The sequence below is a fragment of the Bipolaris sorokiniana genome (genome assembly GCF_000338995.1).
Source record: "Bipolaris sorokiniana ND90Pr unplaced genomic scaffold COCSAscaffold_5, whole genome shotgun sequence".
NCBI lineage: Eukaryota > Fungi > Ascomycota > Dothideomycetes > Pleosporales > Pleosporaceae > Bipolaris > Bipolaris sorokiniana.
In genome coordinates, this window is record NW_006911899.1 from 352,654 (window position 1) to 370,784 (window position 18,131).

The window sequence follows — 18,131 nt, forward strand, 5'->3', positions numbered from 1 at the left end:
ACACTGCAAAAGCCCCCAATGGCACGGGGCGCCTTAGCCTGCAAACCGCCTAGCGCTCACATGACCTGACCTCGACGCGGCCGCCCGCCATAAGCACCCGTCGAGTGACGGGACCGTGGCTCCTCCCGCCTCGACTCTCGCGGATTCGTTGTATGCCCACCGCCTGCCTGCACCTGCTGCACCACCACTGCCCGACAAAGGTGGGGCGCATATCCCCGACAACTCTACTTAGCTACTCTACTCTACTCTACTCTACTCTACATATCCACCCTACCGCCGTCCCCAAGACCCTTGGATGCCTGCGTTGCCAGCACAGCATGCGTCTCGAGCGCTTGTGACGCTAATCACCCGACCTGCAGAGCGTCATCACCACGATACCATGGCCGTGCCCTTGGAATCGCCCAGCCCACGCACCGCAACCCACACAGCACGCTGCCCGGCCTGGCTGACTTGTCACCGACTGCCTCTCTCGATTGCATATATCGTCATTCCTGCCGTCGTCCCCCTTGCCCCGTGCCAATGCCACTGCTAATGCTAGCTACCATGTATCAAATCAACCCCCCCCCCCCCCCACAACGTCATTTGCATCTTGTGTCGTCGTGTCGCCTCATCCTCCGCACCCAGCCCTGGTGCTCCGTTACACAAGCACTCAACCCAGACGTCGATTTGTCTTTTTTTCCACCCTGTCCACCTGTCCACCCGTCCATCGACTTACATACCGCCACATACTGCCTCAACTCGCCCTGCCTTTATCCGTCATTTCCGCCTGCTTGTCTTCGCCTCATCTTCCTCGCCCCCTGTGCTCTAGACCCGAGCGCGCTCGCTGTGTTTGCGCCGGATCTCGGTACTGCTCAGCTTGCTCTCGAAAGATTCGTCCACGTTGTCTTCTTCGCTGGCATCGAGAACCGCAACCTCAAACACCTCGAGCGCCTCCCAGCACTGCTCCTTGCGCTTTTCGTTGACTGCCGCACCCCCGCTCCTCGTTTCGAGCGACAGCACCAGGGCGGTAATGTCCTTGTCGGTGATGGTCGGGCCAAAAGGATCCCATATCTCGACATATTTGATAGTGAGCCCAAGGGGATAGCTGACGTGCACGGCATGGCCATTTGGCCCAGGCTCATTCAGTTCTTCGACGCGAATCCGCTCGTCATTTGGAGATCCAAAGTAGACAAGGTGTGAGAGAAAGTCGTGTACAGACTCCTGGCGTTGCTTCCAGCTCTCAAGCTGGTCTGCATACTTTTTCTTCTGTAGCAGGGCATCTCCAGTGATTCCAACGGTAAGCACACTGGGCTTCGACTCTGGAGTAGACGACTGCCGTCTCCCCAGCATGAATGCGAACATGGTTAGCAGCAGCTTGTGGCCAATGTGAAGATGATCAAAAGTCCCTCCAACAGCTACTGAGATGTGGTTCGTGGCTGCACTGGCCTGTTCAAGAGACGACTCTGGCGCCGAAGCGTCTACACTCACTAGTCCGCCCCGGACTTTGTTCACAGCGTACTGAGATTTGGCTAGAGATGCAAAGGCGCTCAGCACTTGCTCGCCTTGTTCACTCTCGACTGAATAGACGACGTTCCATGACCGATGACTGCGAGCTAGTGTATGCATGTCGACGGCTGGGCCTTGGAGTTCCTGCTCTGGAGTAGCATCCGGCAGGGGCCCGATCAGGTGACCGTCTCTTGGGTATGCCACCAGCACAATGCGAGCGTCGATACCTTCCTCATCCTCAGTATCGATAGCGTGCCTGCTTGTCGTGATGCAAATGAGCTTGTAGAGGTCAGCGACTAGCTGCTGCGTGATGGCGTAATAGGGTCCCCGCGGCGCATCAAGATGTCCGTACAGGTGCGGGCATGGTAAAGCAATTTCCAAGAGAGTATGCCCCTGTGATTTAGACTGTGATGCTGCCAGCTCTTTCAAAACGGTGCATATTGGGGCGTTGTATGCAGCCTTGAGTGCTGCATACGATGACGGAGCTGGTGCAGGTGGCAGCAGCAACAGGGCACGGTGGACTGGCTTGCGTGAGGGCGGCATGGTTACAAAATGACGAGCAATCACCAGACGAACCAAAGGTGTGGTAGGGACAGAGACAGAGTTGAATGCAATACGTCTTGCGAGCAGAGGGAGCATGAATCGCGGGGGCTCTACTGCAATGTCCGTCCTCTTTCCCGCCCTGGACGTGAATGGGAGGGTTAGTTGGAGGGGTGGTGGGGAACATTTGCCGAGACAGAGCCGCCCAGGGACTCTACATACGCCAACCGCACATGTCGCTTTCCCAGACGACTCTACGCCGCAACCGTTGCACGTCACTTTGTTTTTCTTTTCCCTCTTGGTGAGCCAGCGCGGTAGGAATTGTAGGCGCCATGCCCTTCGGACACCACCACCAGAATGCGCCCCTCGACCCAGCACAGGGCATCTATGCCGCCGCTTCGGCGCTTGGGAGTATGTAGGCCTCCGGGGCACTCTACCTGAACACCAGCTGATAACCATCTCCCCCATCCGCAGGCATAGGAGCGCCTGGAGGTAATCTGCGCGCAGCAACCCAGGGCACCACACGGGCGGGCACCGATGCCTTTCTGCCAGGAAGCAGTGGCAATGCCCAAGCACCGGGTGAAGCGTACATGGCATCCACGGCACCGCCAGCTGCAAACTCGAGCTTCGACACGCCGCGACACAAAGTGCCCAGCATGGGAGGGCGCGCACCAGAAGAGCACCATGTGTCGGCAGCAGTAGGTCAGCATGCCTCAGTGCCTCCTCCAGCGACGTCGGGCCAGCAAATGTACAACCCGCCCGACACCTATCGGTCGGCGCCCAACATCAACCTTGACCATGGCACCCCGCAAAACAGCCAATATGCCTCTCCCGCCGTGCCTGGCAGTCTCCAACCTGCAAGCGGTGCGGCGTCGCAGCAACAGCAGCAACAGCAGCAGCAGCAGCAGCAGCAGCAGCAGCAGCCACAACAGCCACCGCAGCCACAACCGTCACAGCAGCTGCAACAGCAGCAGCTGCAGCGACCCGGCCCTGCCACTTCCTACACTGCCCCCGTTGGGCCTTCCCAGACGCAGATAGCCACAAACGCTCAGCAGTACACGCTACCCACGCGCTCAAACACAATCAGCCAGTCCCAGCACTCCCCCCACTCGTCGCACTCGTACTCGCGCTCCAGCCCAGCCGGCCTGGGCCCTGACCAGAAATACATTCCTTTTTCCAATACCCCCGAGCAGCAGCAGCCCAAGTACGCCGCCGGCACGCCCGCGCAAAAGTACTATCCCACGACCCCTTCGGGCGCCGCCTCCCAATCTCCCCTCGGCCTCGCGGATATTAGACCACGCGCAAACTCGAATATGGAGCCTGAGAATGCGGGTCACGGCAACCCGACCCTCGGTGACATGAACAAGGTGCCCTCCAACAGCAACTACCTCGCCCCCTGGAGCATATACGCCTTCGATTGGTGCAAGTGGAATGTATCGGGGAGCAACAGCGCCGGCAAGATGGCCGTAGGCAGTTACCTAGAAGACAACCACAACTTTGTAAGCAGTCATTTATGTACGATGAGACGTCAACTAATGCGCCGTTTAGATCCGCATCCTCGACACGCAGATAGCGCCCCAAGACGTCTCCACCCCTGGCGCAACCCCCTTTGGCCTTGAATACAACGCCATTGCCGAGGCCACATGCTCCTTCCCAGTCACACGCATGTTGTGGGAGCCGCCCTCGTCACAGAAACAGTCGACAGACCTCCTCGCAACGTCTGGCGACCACCTGCGCCTATGGTCGCTACCCCAAGCCTCTGGAAACACCACGAGCAACACCATCACACGCTCATCATCCGTGAATACACGAGAACCTCAACTTCCTAAGCTTACACCACTTGCGCTCCTCTCTAATTCCAAGACACCAGAACATACCGCTCCGCTAACGTCCCTTGACTGGAACACTATGTCGCCGAAGCTCATCATCACCTCCAGCATAGACACAACCTGCACAATTTGGGATATACCCTCTCTTACAGCAAAGACACAATTGATTGCCCACGACAAAGAGGTCTTTGACGTTCGCTTCTGCGCAGGCAGTGTCGACGTCTTTGTGAGCTGCGGTGCCGATGGAAGTGTGCGCATGTTCGATCTGCGCAGTCTGGAACACAGCACAATCATCTACGAGCCTTCTGACAAGGGAGCAGATAGAGACAAGGGTTAGTACATCTTGTTTTCCTACGTATACTAGTAATTAACTCCACACAGGCTCACCAACTGGCCGCATGTCTCCGACCAAAGCACAGCAGACCATGTCGTATGCTCCACCGCTGCTCCGACTCGCCGCTTCCCCACACGACTCACACCTCCTTGCTACCTTTGCCGCCGACTCCAACCTCATCCGTATCCTCGATGTTAGACAACCCGGCCAAGCCCTGCTTGAACTTCGCGGTCACTCTGCAGCTGTCAACAGTATAGAATGGAACCCCTCTCGGAGAGGAATGCTTGCATCCGGCGCCGATGACTCGCTCGTCTTGATATGGGATCTGCTACACGCAAACAATGGTGCTACAATCAGCAACGAACATGCTTCAATACAGCCTCCACCTCCACCTGCAAACTCGCACCCCGCAAATGGCGCTGCAAACCAGCAAAATGCACCAGTCGGCCAAAAGGGGCCATACGCTAGTTGGCGATGCGACTATGAAGTTGGTAACCTCAGCTGGGCACCTCAGAGCGCATTGACTGCGCAGGGCGGCGAATGGGTCGGTGTTGCTGGTGGACGCGGTATCTGGGGCGTCAAGTTATGATGAGTGCTTCAAGTCGGAAATCTATGAGGGAGAAAAATGAATCGGTGATAAAGGAATCAAAGTCAATCATGTGACATATGAGCAAGGAGAGACGTTACAGAACGCCGTCTTGTAAATGACACTGCTGATATGGAACAGTCAGACGATGAAAAGAAGAAAAAAGTGCATAAACTGTTCATGTCTGGCTTGGCCTTGTTTGTTCTCCCAATGAGCGATCCTGTTTCTTCGGCGTTGGATGGTAGCGTTTGTGCTTGCATGTGTGTATTTTACGTTTGATCGAGATACCTGAAAGTCTTATTGTCTTGAGCATTACACATCTCTTGGGGAAATGAAATGGTGCTTGAATAGTGATGTGTTGCAATCATGATGAGGATATCAAGTTTGACTTGATACAAAGTCATCCGTGGCATACGCTCAGACATGTTCGTCGAATTGCTTCATTGTACTTGGAAAAAAACAACCCCCCACGCAGAACTCAGACTCCATCCTTTACCCATAGTACTCCCATGTCATGTCATTTCAATCACCGAATAAACACCTCAACAACAACCTCATTGCTCCACCCAGCCTTCGAATCCGTCTCCTTCCACGCCCTCACCGTATCAATCTCAAGCACATTCTCGCACCCTTTACTCACACTGACACAATGCAGGGGGATCGGGCGTCCAAACAGTACCGCGAAAAAGTCATTTTCGATCGAGCGACTAGGGAGATCCGAGACGTACAATCCTTTTTTTTTCTCACGTTAGCACTGCACATGACACGAAAGAAAAGAAGAGACAAGTAAGTAAGGGAAGAAGAGGAGGACGAGGAGGAAAAGGAGGACGACACTTACCAAACGTGCCCAAAACCTTCAAACTGGACCAAACCCTCAAGCGCCCCGAACTGCGCTCGACATACGAATCCGAGTTGATAATCGCCGCCGCGCCCGTCATTTTACCCAGGACCCCCAGGTTCGCCACACTAATGTGTTTTGGACCGCCAGCTCGAAGATGCTCGCTGCGCTCCAGCGTAAACGATTGCAGCGGGAACGCTGAAAGAATCTCCCAGCCGCGCACTGCGACATCGAGATGTACAAAGGCGGCGTTTGTAGCTACACTGGTGGGCTTGCTGACCTGACCGTCTGTATGCGAGCGGATGACGTAGGTTCCCTTTTCGGCACCGGGAAAAGCGTCGAGGGCGATGATTTCCGAGACGGGTTTGGGAGTGCAGTTGAAGATACCTAGGATAGACACGCCGGTGTGTGCTCTACCGACGTACGTGCTTACTTTAAGCAAGACAGCGTCGTCGTAGGCATTGTATGCCGAAGTGCTTTTGCCGACGGTGTGGGGACGCAGGATGACGGTGTCGCCGCGTGGGGTGTTACCCGTCATTTGAGAAATGAGGTTGATATCGTGGTGACCGGGGACGTCAGTGATATAGATGGGGCCGCCGGAGACGCAGCGGCCTGCGGCGTGAAAAGCGGCGTAGTCGTGGCTTGTTTGGAACATGTCCCAGTCTGGGAGGATGTTGAGGTATTGTGTGAGGAGCGAGTTGTGGGCGTTGCAGAAGATGTGCCAGGGGTGGCTGGCGGGGACTTCGGGGAAGAAGTCGTCCGAGTTGCGGAGGAGCATGCGGGGTTTGTTGGAGGGAAGTTGGGAGTGGAAGATTAAAGGGGGTGCTTGCGACATGCAGGATATTGCTCGGGCGGAGAAGTAGCGGAGTTGGGCGATGGACCAGGCGTCTTGGAAGGACTTGACTAGTTTGCGGCGGTCGTCTGCGTCTTGGAGTTCGTCGAGGAAGAATTGGGCGTCTGTCTTTACGGAGTCGACTCCGCAGGAAGATAGGAATTGGTAAAAGTCTTTGTAGAAGCGGTCGACGTCCTCTTCGGCAACTACTACGATCTCGCCACCCGAGACTCCGTCTTTGAGTTTGACGGTTGTCGTCTTGTACTCTTTTGCGATACGTCCTTCGGGGGCTACACCACCCCAGTAGCCGAACATGGCATGCCAGACTGCGACGTGTTTGATGTGCTTGTACTTGTCTCGGATATGGCCTACTGTAGCCTTGAGACCGCGGGGAAAGCCATTCTTGTTGGCTTCAAACTCCATCCATGCGTTGTCGAACTGGTCGCCACCTTCTGTGTTCAATGACTGCCAGTTGTCGTCGATGATAAGGTTGCTGATATTGATCTCGTTCTTTTGCAGAGATTCCAATGCGTCAAAGATTTTATCCTCTGTGAGTTTTTGACCCAGTCCATTCCAAGTACAGTATGACAATCCGTCGTACCAGTTCTCCAGCCATTGGGGCTTGAAGTCGTCGACCAGAGCCTTTGTCTCCTCATCAATTTGCCCAGTAGACTCTTCGTAAGCCATTACAAGCCTGCGTGCATAGTACATTGAGGCAGCAATTGCATCTTCCACATTCTTGCCAACCGTAGCAACAAGGCGAACAGTTCCATCCTTGTCGGCATCGTTTGTGGAATTCATTACGATATTTCCAGCGCCATCGTGATTGAGGGTAGTGAGAATATCCCCAACTCCACTGATTGCTAGAATCACCAAGTGTGACCCGTCATGTCGCTCAAATGCAGCCAAAATGGCCTCTTTGTCAGGCTGGAAGCGATCTTTGCCTTGTCTAGGTGCAATCCACGGAGCCCACAGGCGAATTGCCGCAAACCACCGAGAGAGGTTCGTGGGCTTGCCCAGTTTTTCGCGTGATTGACCAGGTGTTTTGCTAGAGGCTGCTCCGATTGGGTAGGAGATGTCCCATAGTTGAGTATTAGGTGTGTCACTTTGCTCCTTTGAGACAGTGAGAAATGGTGGAAGATTTTCAAGATACCATGTCAAGTTGTCATCCAATGGTTCTGATGACTGATAGATGAGATGGCCATCGGAAGTTGAGAAGTGCTCGTTTGCCCATTTCCATGGCTCCTCCTGTAATCGTCAATTGCGCCCTTGAAGAGGTAGTGAAGTTCATTCGTAATTTTGATATTTAACAAGCAACAGTGTCAGGTGACGGAGTGGATGATGATAACTTGTTCAAAACATACCTTTCCTGATCTGAAGGTAACAGTGTATGATACTGAAGAACCGTGCTTTGGGCGGCCCGTGAGTTCAAATGTAAAGCACTGACGTTTTAAATCGGTTCGGTGTGGGCTGACCGCCGTCTTGAGAATATCAGCTTTCTTGATGCATGTATGGCAGGACAACCGCTCATACCACAGTTGGCTCGAGGTTGGGCTCAAAGTTAGAGCTGGTCCATTGGTCCGAGGCGTGGAAATTATGCCATAAGGCGACTTCCCAGCTCTTTTCCGAGCCAACAGAGCTCTCAATGGCTACTGTGAACTTGACCTGACAGGACGTTAGAACCATTTCTAGCACCCAGAGCAGCCTTGAACTCACGGAATCTCTATCTGAAGCAATGGTCGTTGTCTGGCCCAACGGCGGATAACAGGTGAGTGAGGCATACATGGTGGCAAAACAGGGGGTTTCGTTACACGGGACAAGCAAAGCTCAAGGTGAGGTGTAAGAGTAAGCTGTGCTTAGTGTAGGATTGATAGAACAATAAGACACGATCAGGCAAAACAACTAGAGATGGAGGCAAAGAGGGTGAATTGATGTTTGATTGAGGTTGCAGCTAGGAGATCAACGGTGTACATGTAGGCACTAATTGTAGTAGCATCATGCGCAAGGGCAGTGCATGTGACGTGTGCGGATGTGGATGAAGGCGGATGCGGAGACGTCGGGGAAGCTGCAGGGAGCTGTGAGCTTCAGCCAATCGGCGTCGAGCTCGCTCCCGCTTGGCAAGCCGGAACATTTTTGACCTGGGGTCAGATGCGATGCGGTGCAATTGGCAGCCATGTCAACCTGGAGACAACTGTCCAGACCACGGCTCCTCGTGTGTCGACAATGCATACGGCAGCAGTCTATTTTGGCGCGCGGTGAGCGACCAGCAAAGAGGTGGGCGGACGAGGAATCAGATCCAGCAGCCAGACAAGCACAATGGGAAGAGCAAGCGGGCAGGATGCGAGCGGGGATGCAGCAGAGCATGCTGAGCATGCTTGAAGAGCGAGGATTTGTCAAGGATGTTGCTGGGTGAGCATGGCAAGGAGGAGACAGCCATGGCAGGACTATACTAAGAATTTACAGCGGACGCAAGGAGCTCAATTGGCTGCTCACAGAGAAGCGCATTGGTGTGTACGTTGGCGTAGACCCGACGGCACCCTCCCTGCACGTCGGCCATCTTCTCCCTCTGATGGCGCTGTACTGGATGTACCTGCATGGTTACTACACCGTGAGCCTGGTGAGCTCCCCGCGATCCGTCACGCACAATGGCTGTTAATCATGAGTTAGTTGGGTGGAGGCACTGTACAGATTGGAGATCCTTCTGGCAGAACGACAGCACGCTCACGCCAGGCGGAGAACGTGCAATTCATGAACGTAGAGAGCATCCAGCGACAGCTTGAGAAGTTGTGGACCAATGTCAAGTGCCTAGGTATCAAGCACCAGTTCTCGCAGATGACGAGCCGGAAGCAAGATATTCTCAACAACCGCAAATGGCTCGAGAAGCTCAGCGCAGTGGAACTGATGAGGGACTTGGGCTCGGGCATGCGCCTGGGCGCTATGCTCAGTCGCGATTCGTAAGTCCCAACCGACCGTTGTACAGACTTGCTTTCTCACACGTGCATTAGAGTCAAGCTCCGAATGGAAAGCGGCGAAGGCATGGCCATATCCGAATTCAGCTACCCTCTCTTTCAAGCATACGACTGGTGGAGCATGTACAAGAACCAGGGTGTTCAGCTCCAAATCGGTGGCTCTGATCAGTATGGCAACATTATTGCAGGTATGGGCGCTGTTAGCCATATGCGCAAGATATATGGCATGGACAACGGAGCAGCAGAAGAGGATCCACGTGTAGCGACATACGGACTGACGACACCATTACTTACGACCGCTTCTGGCGAGAAGTTTGGCAAGAGTGCTGGCAATGCTGTCTGGCTTGATGGCCAAATGCTAAACTCGTTTGACCTCTACCAGGTACTTACACTCAGTACTTTGACACTAAATGGACTCCTCAACTAACTCGTATTACAGTACTTTATGCGCACCGCGGATACCGACGTAGAGCGCTACCTCAAACTCTTCACCTTCCTCCCCCTCGACTCCATCAAGCTGCTCATGTCCCAGCAATCCCAAGACCCTTCCAAGCGCCTGGCCCAGCACATTCTCGCCCGCGAAATCGTCGAGCTAGCCCACGGCGCTGCCGCAGCAAAGAAAGCAGAGGCAGCCCACAAAGACGCCTTCGGCCAAGGCACAAACACCTTCTCGCTCCTCTCCCTCCGAACCGCCATTTCCAACAGCAAGGGTACCGACGCCTCATCTCCATCATCGTTGGACGCCGAGCCATCACTCAGCGCAAAAGAACAAGAGCTCCTAGAATACAAGCAGACCTACGCGAGCACCAGCTCACCGGCCCAACCCATCGGAGCAACACCTCCGCCCCCCAAGCCCTCGGACAATAACAACCACATCGTCACCCTACCCCTGTCCATGCTCGCCCCAGGTTCCTTCCCTCACATCCTCCACGCCGCAGGCCTCGCCGCTTCACGCTCAGAAGCCAGCCGGCTCATTGCGAAAAAGGGTGCCTATGTCATCGTGCCCAACTCGGGCACAGTTGATAACCCCACTGCCCTCAAATGGGCGACCATCGAACCCGGCAAAGAGGTCGACCCGAATCACTATTTGGTGGACTGGGAGGCCCTCGTTTTGCGCGCGGGAAAGGCTAAGATTCAGATTTGTAGAATTGTCCGTGATTGATTTGAGCGGGGGAAACAATAGGGCATGAACGAGGATGTCTTTTTTTTCTTAAGCTTTAGGGCCAAAGTTTTAACTATATGTTACTTCATTCTGGTTTTGTTTGGAGGAAACGACCAAGTAATATAGAATGTGAATAAGGGTAGAAAACAATGCACTAGTTCTCCCCTCCGCCCTTTCTGATCTAATTTGCTTGATTGATTTGCCACACTCCCCCCGGCAAACTAATACCAAGGTGCCTTGTTTATTTGAATCATGTACGGGGAAACCGGCTAGTGTTATAGTAAGGATGATATGATTACACAAGTACTAATATCGTATCACCTCTCTTTCATGCTTTGTTGCTTACCCTAGCATCTGTGTATCCCCATCGCAGCTCCCCTCGCTCGCTTCTTTGAGATGGTTGGTGCGTCTGTCTGTCAGACTGAGCTTTGCGGATCCACATGTCGTGTGCGTATTCCGCGGCTCGTATGGGGAGTGTGACTTGGGTGCTGGAATCGTGTTCCGATGCCGATTTTACAGGGGGATTCCTGGGCACCACCTCCGCTACTACCACGTTGTGCGTGGTGAGAAGTAATATCATTAGGAGGAGTGGCGTTTTCCTTGGAGGACACGTAGAGAGATTTGGTGGGAGATGCAGCACTGTGTAAGTTACGGGAAGAATGGTAGCGCGATGGGCCGCGCTCGATGCAGACATTTGGGCTTAGAGGGCTGAGCTCGAGGTCGGGATCAGGGGACAAGACTTGATTGTTAGCATCACGAGGACGCGAATGAAGTGGTGTTGTGGGGTGGATGGTAGACTCTGTGCGAGTATGGAAGACATCGCGTATGGTGACGGTGTTTGCTGAAGGTGCTTCTAGCGCCTCTTGACCGCTTCTCGAAGCTGTTTCACTGAAATTCGAGGACGAGCGCTGACAGAATTGGGGCCTGGAATACGTATTTGGTTGGGGAGGCTTGGCGTAAGGTTCATGGCCGTTTGGCGTTGAAACACCAGTGAGCCACTTGGAGATGTGGTCATCAAGTACAGAGGCGCGGATAGACTTTGGGTTGGGTTTACTACGCGAGCCTGGAATCAGGTAGCCGGAATCGTCGGACCAGGACTCAGAACTCTGTTGCGACGTTTTTGCGAAACCTGGCCGAGGGCTTGGTAACAACGTCGTTGGTATGCATAGAGACTCTAGTCGGCGAACGGGGGAGGTGGCTTGCTGCGAATGGTTGTGCACGTGGCCACATCGAGCTAGCGGCGACGATGCTTTTGCTGAAATGTTTGGCAACTGTGGGTATGGCAAATGTGCCGGCTGCAGTGTTTGCTGTTCATGGCTAGCATCTTCAAAAAGCTGCCTCATGCGGGCGGCGTGGCCAGCACGCGCAGGAGACTGAAGCAGTCGTGAGCCGTGGTGGGAGCGACGAATGCGGACATTAGCTAACCCCAAGGGCGAGACGGGCCTAGGGCGTGACTCTGCTGGCTTCAGAGGTGGTGTATTGTGAAGGGCATTTGGGTAATTTGCGGAGTCGTGGTGCAAACACGGATGTGCATATGCGCGATTCGGTGAAGCAACAGCTGCATCGAGAGAGGATTCCGCGCTATCGTTTCGCAAGGGCCGAGTTCTGAAGCGGTCGGCGGGTGTTACAGGTGTGCTGATGTTATCAGTGTCAGTGCCAGTGAGACTGACTGCGTCTACTACTGCAATTGCCTGTGGTAAAGTTAAAGAGGCTAGCAGAGGATGTGAGGCTGGTGGGTAGAGGTTCTATGACGAACTTGCGACGATGAGGCCATGGTGGATGATGGGTTAGTAGTCAGCAGCAGCATTCGTGGGATTTTTTTTCGTGTCAACGGCAAACGTCTCGTGGGGGTTCGGTTACATGAGAGATGACTCGGACTCGACATGAGCCGTGGGACACGGCATGATGGCTGATCAAGGGCGGTGCATGGTGCCACCGCCCGTCGTGCCTGCTTACGGGACACAGTGGCCAGGCCTGTGGTTGTTGTTGCTAATATTGTTGTTGCAACTGCTACCAGTGCTGTGGAACAGGCGCGTACATGGTATTCTTCACAACGCGGCACTCGCGAGTGGTAGGCCATAAGCATTTGATCGCCGTGACGCTGCTGGGGTTTGAGTGGTGATAGTGATAGTGTTGGATGACGTCGTACTAGGGCACACGGTGCAACTAGCCACGGCAAAGACGGGCGTGGCTGTTTGTTTTTTTAGCGACGCCGGAATCAATAGTGTCACCATTTCTTTTGTCTTGTATCGCAGTTTTCTTTGCGTTGCCGCGTAGTAGTAGTAGTAGTAGTAGATGGAGACAATCTCTTTGCCGCGTCACGTGCACCCGCCTGCATGTCACTAAGGCGAGCCAGAACGGGCGGGGACTAAGCACGGGGCATTCGATACTTTACGTGCCATATGCCATGTAGTATGCCATGGACCTCGCATTGATTGCAGCCCGCATACAATATGACAACATGCTCAGTCTTGTTCTTGGCTGCTCCCCCAATACAATGGCTCCTTGAATCGTCTGACCTGTCAACCAACGTGTGCGCCGAGCGGGACACCACTACTACTAGCAACCTAGTATTAACGCAGTGTTCACACGATCGAAGGGCTTGCAGTAAGGCTTGGTGACACCTGCAGCGGCCGCATCGGCTGGCACCAAAACAGCGCCTTCCGAGGCGATAGAGCCCAAAGGGCCGTCTTGGCTGAAGATGATTGTCGAGACCGATTCTTGGGCTTGGTTGGCTGGACGGTCAGACAATGCTACTAGTGGACGCGCCATTGCGGCAGTTGTCTATACTATACGCGTATACTCTGCAGGTACAGGGTCCCCAACCACCATCACCACCACCGCCACCACCACCATAACAACAACAAGAAGACACAACAACAACAACCACAACACCCGCCAGTCCCTAAGGGCCCAAAATACGGCAATGGTTCCGTGCCAGCCTCGTGAACCAGGGCTACTACACAGCAAAGGCTTAGCGCCATCTCGCGGCTTACGCCCGCGGGCTATCTGGACCTACTATCATTATTATTATCTCTGGCCCATCGTCATCTTCTATGGCCCATCCTCGGGAACCCTCGCCACCTCATTCCCTAGACGGGAGGGTGTGCGCTCGTGCCTGTCGCACCATGCTGCACCCCGTCGCCAGTGACGACTCCGAGACCCCTGAGGCGACCGCGGATGCAGTGGCGTCTTCGCTTCCTGCACCACACTTCTTCTAGTCAGTGCGCCCAAACTCTGAACCATGCCAACCTTGCCTGTCCCACCCGCAGCCCTGGTTGCTTTCCCACCCCCCTCCGCTGCCAAAGTCTCCGTAGTCGCGAGACACACCGTCGCTGCCTCGACTGCCTCGCCTCGTCCCTTCTTGTCCACCCTCACTTTTTCCATTCACCCCGGGCCTCACTCTCCGTCCATTCCCGCGAGCTCGACGCTCATTCAACTACCAGGCCCCCAGCCATCTCCCTGTGAACTCGATTGATTCTACCTTTTTTCTTTTTCTTTTTCTTTTTTTTTTTCGTTCGTGCCGTTGCGAAGCTTAGCTTCCGCATTTATCACCTGTACATACAACCTATATGCATGCTTCTTATATTAGCCTAACGGCCTGCCCACCACCACCACTTTTGCGCGCCCACCCCATGACCAGTCACCAAGAACACCATCTTCGCATCCCCATTGCCTAGACTGCGGACTGCGCTCGTCCGACCACCTCTCACGGTACGTACATGGATTTTTCCCCTCTTGAAACCCGGTTGGGATCAGCGCCACGCGCCTGCAACGGACAACGTCACATCGTCTTGTGCCTGCCTGCCTGGGCTTCCGCCGTGTTCGTATTAGGCTTGCGAAGCCTGGAATGCATGGACTTGCTGTTCATAGCAGCCCTGTTGTACTTTGCATTATCGTCGACTTTCTTGTTTGCGCCGCCCTGGCAGGCCTGCTTGAGTATCATTTCTCATGCGAGCAGCCTCTTCTGACTTGCATTCCTCTAGGCCTGTCGATGTCTGATACAGGGCATTCTTCCATCGTGCCAATCCTAAAGTCTCTGTCTCACTAAGCCTTCTGGTAACCGGCTATCTGCTGGGCAAGGATTCGCGACCTTCGACTGTCTCGAATCGTTCGTTCTCGTTCCCACCTGTCACCTTCATCCACCATCGTACCGGGCTATTTCGCGAACTTGCCTGGACCATTATTCAAACAGCAAGTATTCCGACTGACCATTGTGCATCTTACATGTTCGCACTGGCCATTGGCCGTCCTGCCGCAGTTGCATATGCCTCAGTCGTCGCGTAGCCATACCTGTAACCAACTCCTTTCAGAACTCGACGGTCCCTCTGAACTACCGTCATCGCCTTTACTTACTTTCACTCCTCTCTATCCCAGCCCGGGAGCTTCGCGTTGCGCATCGTCGATCCACAGCAGGCCAGTGTCGATTGACACACCCACCGTCAGCATTTCCACGTTCAATTCATGAGTTACGACCCGAGGTTGGGCGCCGGAGCATACCGTGCGACGGACCCAGAAAGAGATGGAGATTCGAAGCCGGGCTCAGTACGGGCAGCTCGGGAAAGGATGCAGGCCGAGCAAAAGAGGACGCAGCTCCCAGACACTTCAAAGATCATCGGTCTCCCTCGCCGACCCAACCAACTCGTCTCGCAATATTCTCAGGGGAAGGCTGGGCCATCGCCAATAAGGGTTGTGCCAGACACCAGAAACGAGATAGAGTCGAGCTCTCCATCACCACAATGGCCCCTCCCTAGCAGAACCGAGAGGGTAGATCCCCCTCCTGACATTCCGCTACGTTCGCCCAAAAGGATCCGGGCACCACGACAAGACCCTCGCCCCCTGTCCGAAGACTTTCCAATTCAGCAATTATCACCAGACATGGGCTCTCCGCTTTCCCTAGGCTACTCACAACGCAACGACAACCTCTCGCCAGGTTCTTTTCAGTCTTCATCTCGTCCAATCACCACGTCATCTATCGCGTCCGATTCCTCGATTGGATCCATACCCGATTTCCCCGTCCCCCAACCGCCCATGCCAAACATACAACAAGCTCGACGATTTCCAAGTATAGGCCCGCCACCCTCTGCGCGAAGAGGACCTTCATCATATTACACACAAATGTCCTATGTATCACCCATCGTCGAGGAATCGGAGTCCCATTCTACAGCAATTCAGTCGCAACGAGGTTCTTTTGCATCGAGCAATGTGTTTCCAAGCAACGCAGATGCCTTCTACCCAGACGACGACCCCTTTTCCGACGAAGAAGGAACTATTGATAGCAACATGGACACCCTTTCAGTCAGCGAGCATGACGACCAAAGGGGCCTTGTCCAGCCGTCACCAGGTCTTGTGCGGCAAGCCAGTCTGGGTAGACGTACCAAGCCATCGCTTATGACTATCAGATCTGTGGAACCTTCCGGTGACAAGAAGAATGGCCTGAATAAACCAAGGACGGGTGCTTCCGGAATCGCTGCAATGGGACTGGGAGCAGCAGCGTTTTCATCAAGAGATGGTTCTCCTGGAAGGGCTAGGTCGCCTTTGAGCAGGTCGACTTCGTCAGAATCTACAAGCACGATACAAACATTCAGAATGAAGTCCGCAGTCGGAGGAACCTCGTCGCCGCTTCAACAAGAACTACGCCCAATCGCACTGGGGGACCGCGCTGCCACACGACGGCCTCCGAGACTCGACATGGATGCTGTTCGTGACGCTGAGGCGCGTGGTAGTCTAACAAGTTTGCCAGATCTGATTCGGAGAGCGACACGACTCGCGTCTAATCTCGACCGTGGACGCACAGCTAGTCGACTGGGCATAGACTTTTGGGAAAGTGGCGCCCCTGAAAAGAACAATGGGCGCCAGTCTGGTCTGTCTGAAATGCTTGCAGCATTTCCTCCACCTGGCCAGGAAACCCCAGTTCGTTCAGGTTGGGCTACTCCAAACGCCAGCAATGGTGGCAACTCTGATTGGCCTTCGGCCAGAAACTCAGACCGCGCCTTCGTAAACAATGATACTAAAAACGAGAAACCGGAGAAGCGCCGGAGATGTTGTGGCATGCCACTATGGACATTTATTACACTTTTGATTGTTTTGCTTTTCATCATCGCTGCAGCAGTCGTCATCCCCGTTGTCTTGGTCGTCATCCCCAACCAGAACAGGGCGGCTAGTAGCAGCGCTGCTCAAGATAATACAGGAAGCAACAATGGTAACGGTGGTGCAAGTACCACAAACGGTGCGGCCATTCCAGCTCCGACAGCCGGCGCAGGCGATAGTCAGTGTTCTGGTGTCATCACCTGTCAAAACGAAGGCGTTGCAATACTCAACGCGGACATGTCATGCAGCTGCATCTGCATCAACGGCTTTACAGGACGCACGTGCACCAACAACGATGCCACTGGATGCACAACCACCAGTATTGCGGGTACGGCGAACAACGCTACCATGGGCTCCGGTATTCCGCGCCTGATGGAAGAAGCCCCAACTAACTTTAACGTGCCCCTAAATGCAACTCTTATCCTGTCATTGTTCTCAACTCTTTCTCTGAGCTGCGCAGCTGAGAACGCATTGATAACATTCAACGGCCTGGCTTCTCGATCTGTACCCCGGCACCTGCACTCCATGGATTTGCGGACGACGTTCCATCCTTCACGGACACTGACAGCTCTCCATCACCCCCGCCCTGCGCAAATCCCAGGTCAGCAAGTCAAGCGTCAGACGGTCGGCCAGAGTAGGCAGAACGGAGTTTCTGGCAACCAGAACTCGGGTGGCACAAATGCTTTGATCGCGCAGCCCATCTCTAGCAATGTCGATGCGCTTGACCTTGGCCGTATTGCTGTTCTACTTGCGCTTCAGGAAAGCCGTAGTCTAGACGTTGCTGCCAACGCACAGGAATCCATACAGACCCTACTCACCGACAATCGTAACGGCAATGCTAAATCTGGAACCGTCGATGTCGGCCCTTTCGAACTGAACATGGTGGATTTCACCATCAAGTTTGGAAATGGAACTACGATACAGGCGAAACCCTCCTCCACATCCACCTCTTGAGCATCGTGACTCAATGCCTGCTCTTTCTCAATATTTTGCGTTATCTGCTAAGCGATACCCTTTTTTTGCGTTTTCAATCCAACCTACCGACCAACCCTCTATTTTCTTTCTTGTCAAATCCCGTGTAACAACATCTGGGCCAGTGCGCCTACGGCAGCACACAACTGGCCTTCTTCTTCATCTACTGTCCTTAAAAACGTTTCCCCATATACCCGTCCTGTGGACGTTTGTCATGACCCTTGGACTGGATCTAATGTTTTTGTACCACTGGATATACCCAAAGATGAAGTTGCAAAAAGCAGTCTTGATCTAGTAGCATAGGAAGGATTTTTAAGTAGCATACTGCATTGAATACAAACTCCAATTGGAAAAGTTGTACAAACAATAAAGGCCTCTCTGCACAGTGTTTGTTTTCTGTGTGTGAAACTATGAGACAGGGAGATGGCCAAGAAATCATAGTCGCCCAGTGCCAAAACTCAGCCATCTTGTTTCGACATGAACACATGAGCATA

The 18,131-nt window shown here is 53.9% G+C and overlaps 6 protein-coding genes across 6 annotated transcripts; 3 read left to right on the top strand and 3 right to left on the bottom strand.

The window, feature by feature from the left end:
- Nucleotides 1-566: 566 nt before the first annotated feature.
- Nucleotides 567-2,168, bottom strand: COCSADRAFT_35456 (uncharacterized protein). The gene has a single exon (XM_007700127.1). The coding sequence runs from the start codon at nucleotides 2,026-2,028 to the stop codon at nucleotides 805-807; it is 1,224 nt and encodes a 407-aa protein (XP_007698317.1). The 5' UTR covers nucleotides 2,029-2,168; the 3' UTR covers nucleotides 567-804.
- A 189-nt stretch (nucleotides 2,169-2,357) lies between these two features.
- On the top strand, nucleotides 2,358-4,777 carry COCSADRAFT_169893 (uncharacterized protein; the record flags this gene model as incomplete). The annotated part of the gene is made up of 4 exons (XM_007700372.1): nucleotides 2,358-2,436; nucleotides 2,500-3,524; nucleotides 3,574-4,186; nucleotides 4,236-4,777. The coding sequence occupies 4 exons, from the start codon at nucleotides 2,358-2,360 to the stop codon at nucleotides 4,775-4,777; spliced, it is 2,259 nt and encodes a 752-aa protein (XP_007698562.1).
- A 523-nt stretch (nucleotides 4,778-5,300) lies between these two features.
- On the bottom strand, nucleotides 5,301-7,919 carry COCSADRAFT_86422 (glycoside hydrolase family 36 protein; the record flags this gene model as incomplete). The annotated part of the gene is made up of 3 exons (XM_007700373.1): nucleotides 5,301-5,506; nucleotides 5,613-7,692; nucleotides 7,809-7,919. Coding segments are annotated over 3 exons (2,397 nt in total), but the record flags the coding sequence as incomplete, so codon positions are not given.
- Nucleotides 7,920-8,605: 686 nt separating this feature from the next.
- COCSADRAFT_35459 (uncharacterized protein) lies at nucleotides 8,606-10,789 on the top strand. The gene is made up of 5 exons (XM_007700128.1): nucleotides 8,606-8,853; nucleotides 8,908-9,061; nucleotides 9,112-9,398; nucleotides 9,450-9,795; nucleotides 9,853-10,789. The coding sequence occupies exons 1-5, from the start codon at nucleotides 8,618-8,620 to the stop codon at nucleotides 10,573-10,575; spliced, it is 1,746 nt and encodes a 581-aa protein (XP_007698318.1). The 5' UTR covers nucleotides 8,606-8,617; the 3' UTR covers nucleotides 10,576-10,789.
- A 45-nt stretch (nucleotides 10,790-10,834) lies between these two features.
- On the bottom strand, nucleotides 10,835-12,661 carry COCSADRAFT_354570 (uncharacterized protein; the record flags this gene model as incomplete). Its single annotated transcript, XM_007700374.1, has 3 exons — nucleotides 10,835-12,266; nucleotides 12,532-12,549; nucleotides 12,614-12,661. 3 exons carry the CDS (start codon nucleotides 12,659-12,661, stop codon nucleotides 10,992-10,994), a joined length of 1,341 nt encoding a protein of 446 aa, XP_007698564.1. The 3' UTR covers nucleotides 10,835-10,991.
- Nucleotides 12,662-14,954: 2,293 nt separating this feature from the next.
- COCSADRAFT_114135 (uncharacterized protein) lies at nucleotides 14,955-17,996 on the top strand. Its single transcript, XM_007700375.1, has one exon. It carries the CDS (start codon nucleotides 15,040-15,042, stop codon nucleotides 17,617-17,619), a length of 2,580 nt encoding a protein of 859 aa, XP_007698565.1. The 5' UTR covers nucleotides 14,955-15,039; the 3' UTR covers nucleotides 17,620-17,996.
- Nucleotides 17,997-18,131: the final 135 nt, after the last annotated feature.

Coding starts and splice junctions, on each gene's coding strand:
- COCSADRAFT_35456 (XM_007700127.1), bottom strand. CDS start 2,028: ATGCCGCCCTCACGCAAGCCAGTCCACCGTGCCCTGTTGCTGCTGCCA.
- COCSADRAFT_35459 (XM_007700128.1), top strand. CDS start 8,618: ATGTCAACCTGGAGACAACTGTCCAGACCACGGCTCCTCGTGTGTCGA. Junction 8,854..8,907: donor TTTGTCAAGGATGTTGCTGG/GTGAGCATGGCA, acceptor AAGAATTTACAG/CGGACGCAAGGAGCTCAATT. Junction 9,062..9,111: donor GTTACTACACCGTGAGCCTG/GTGAGCTCCCCG, acceptor ATCATGAGTTAG/TTGGGTGGAGGCACTGTACA.
- COCSADRAFT_114135 (XM_007700375.1), top strand. CDS start 15,040: ATGAGTTACGACCCGAGGTTGGGCGCCGGAGCATACCGTGCGACGGAC.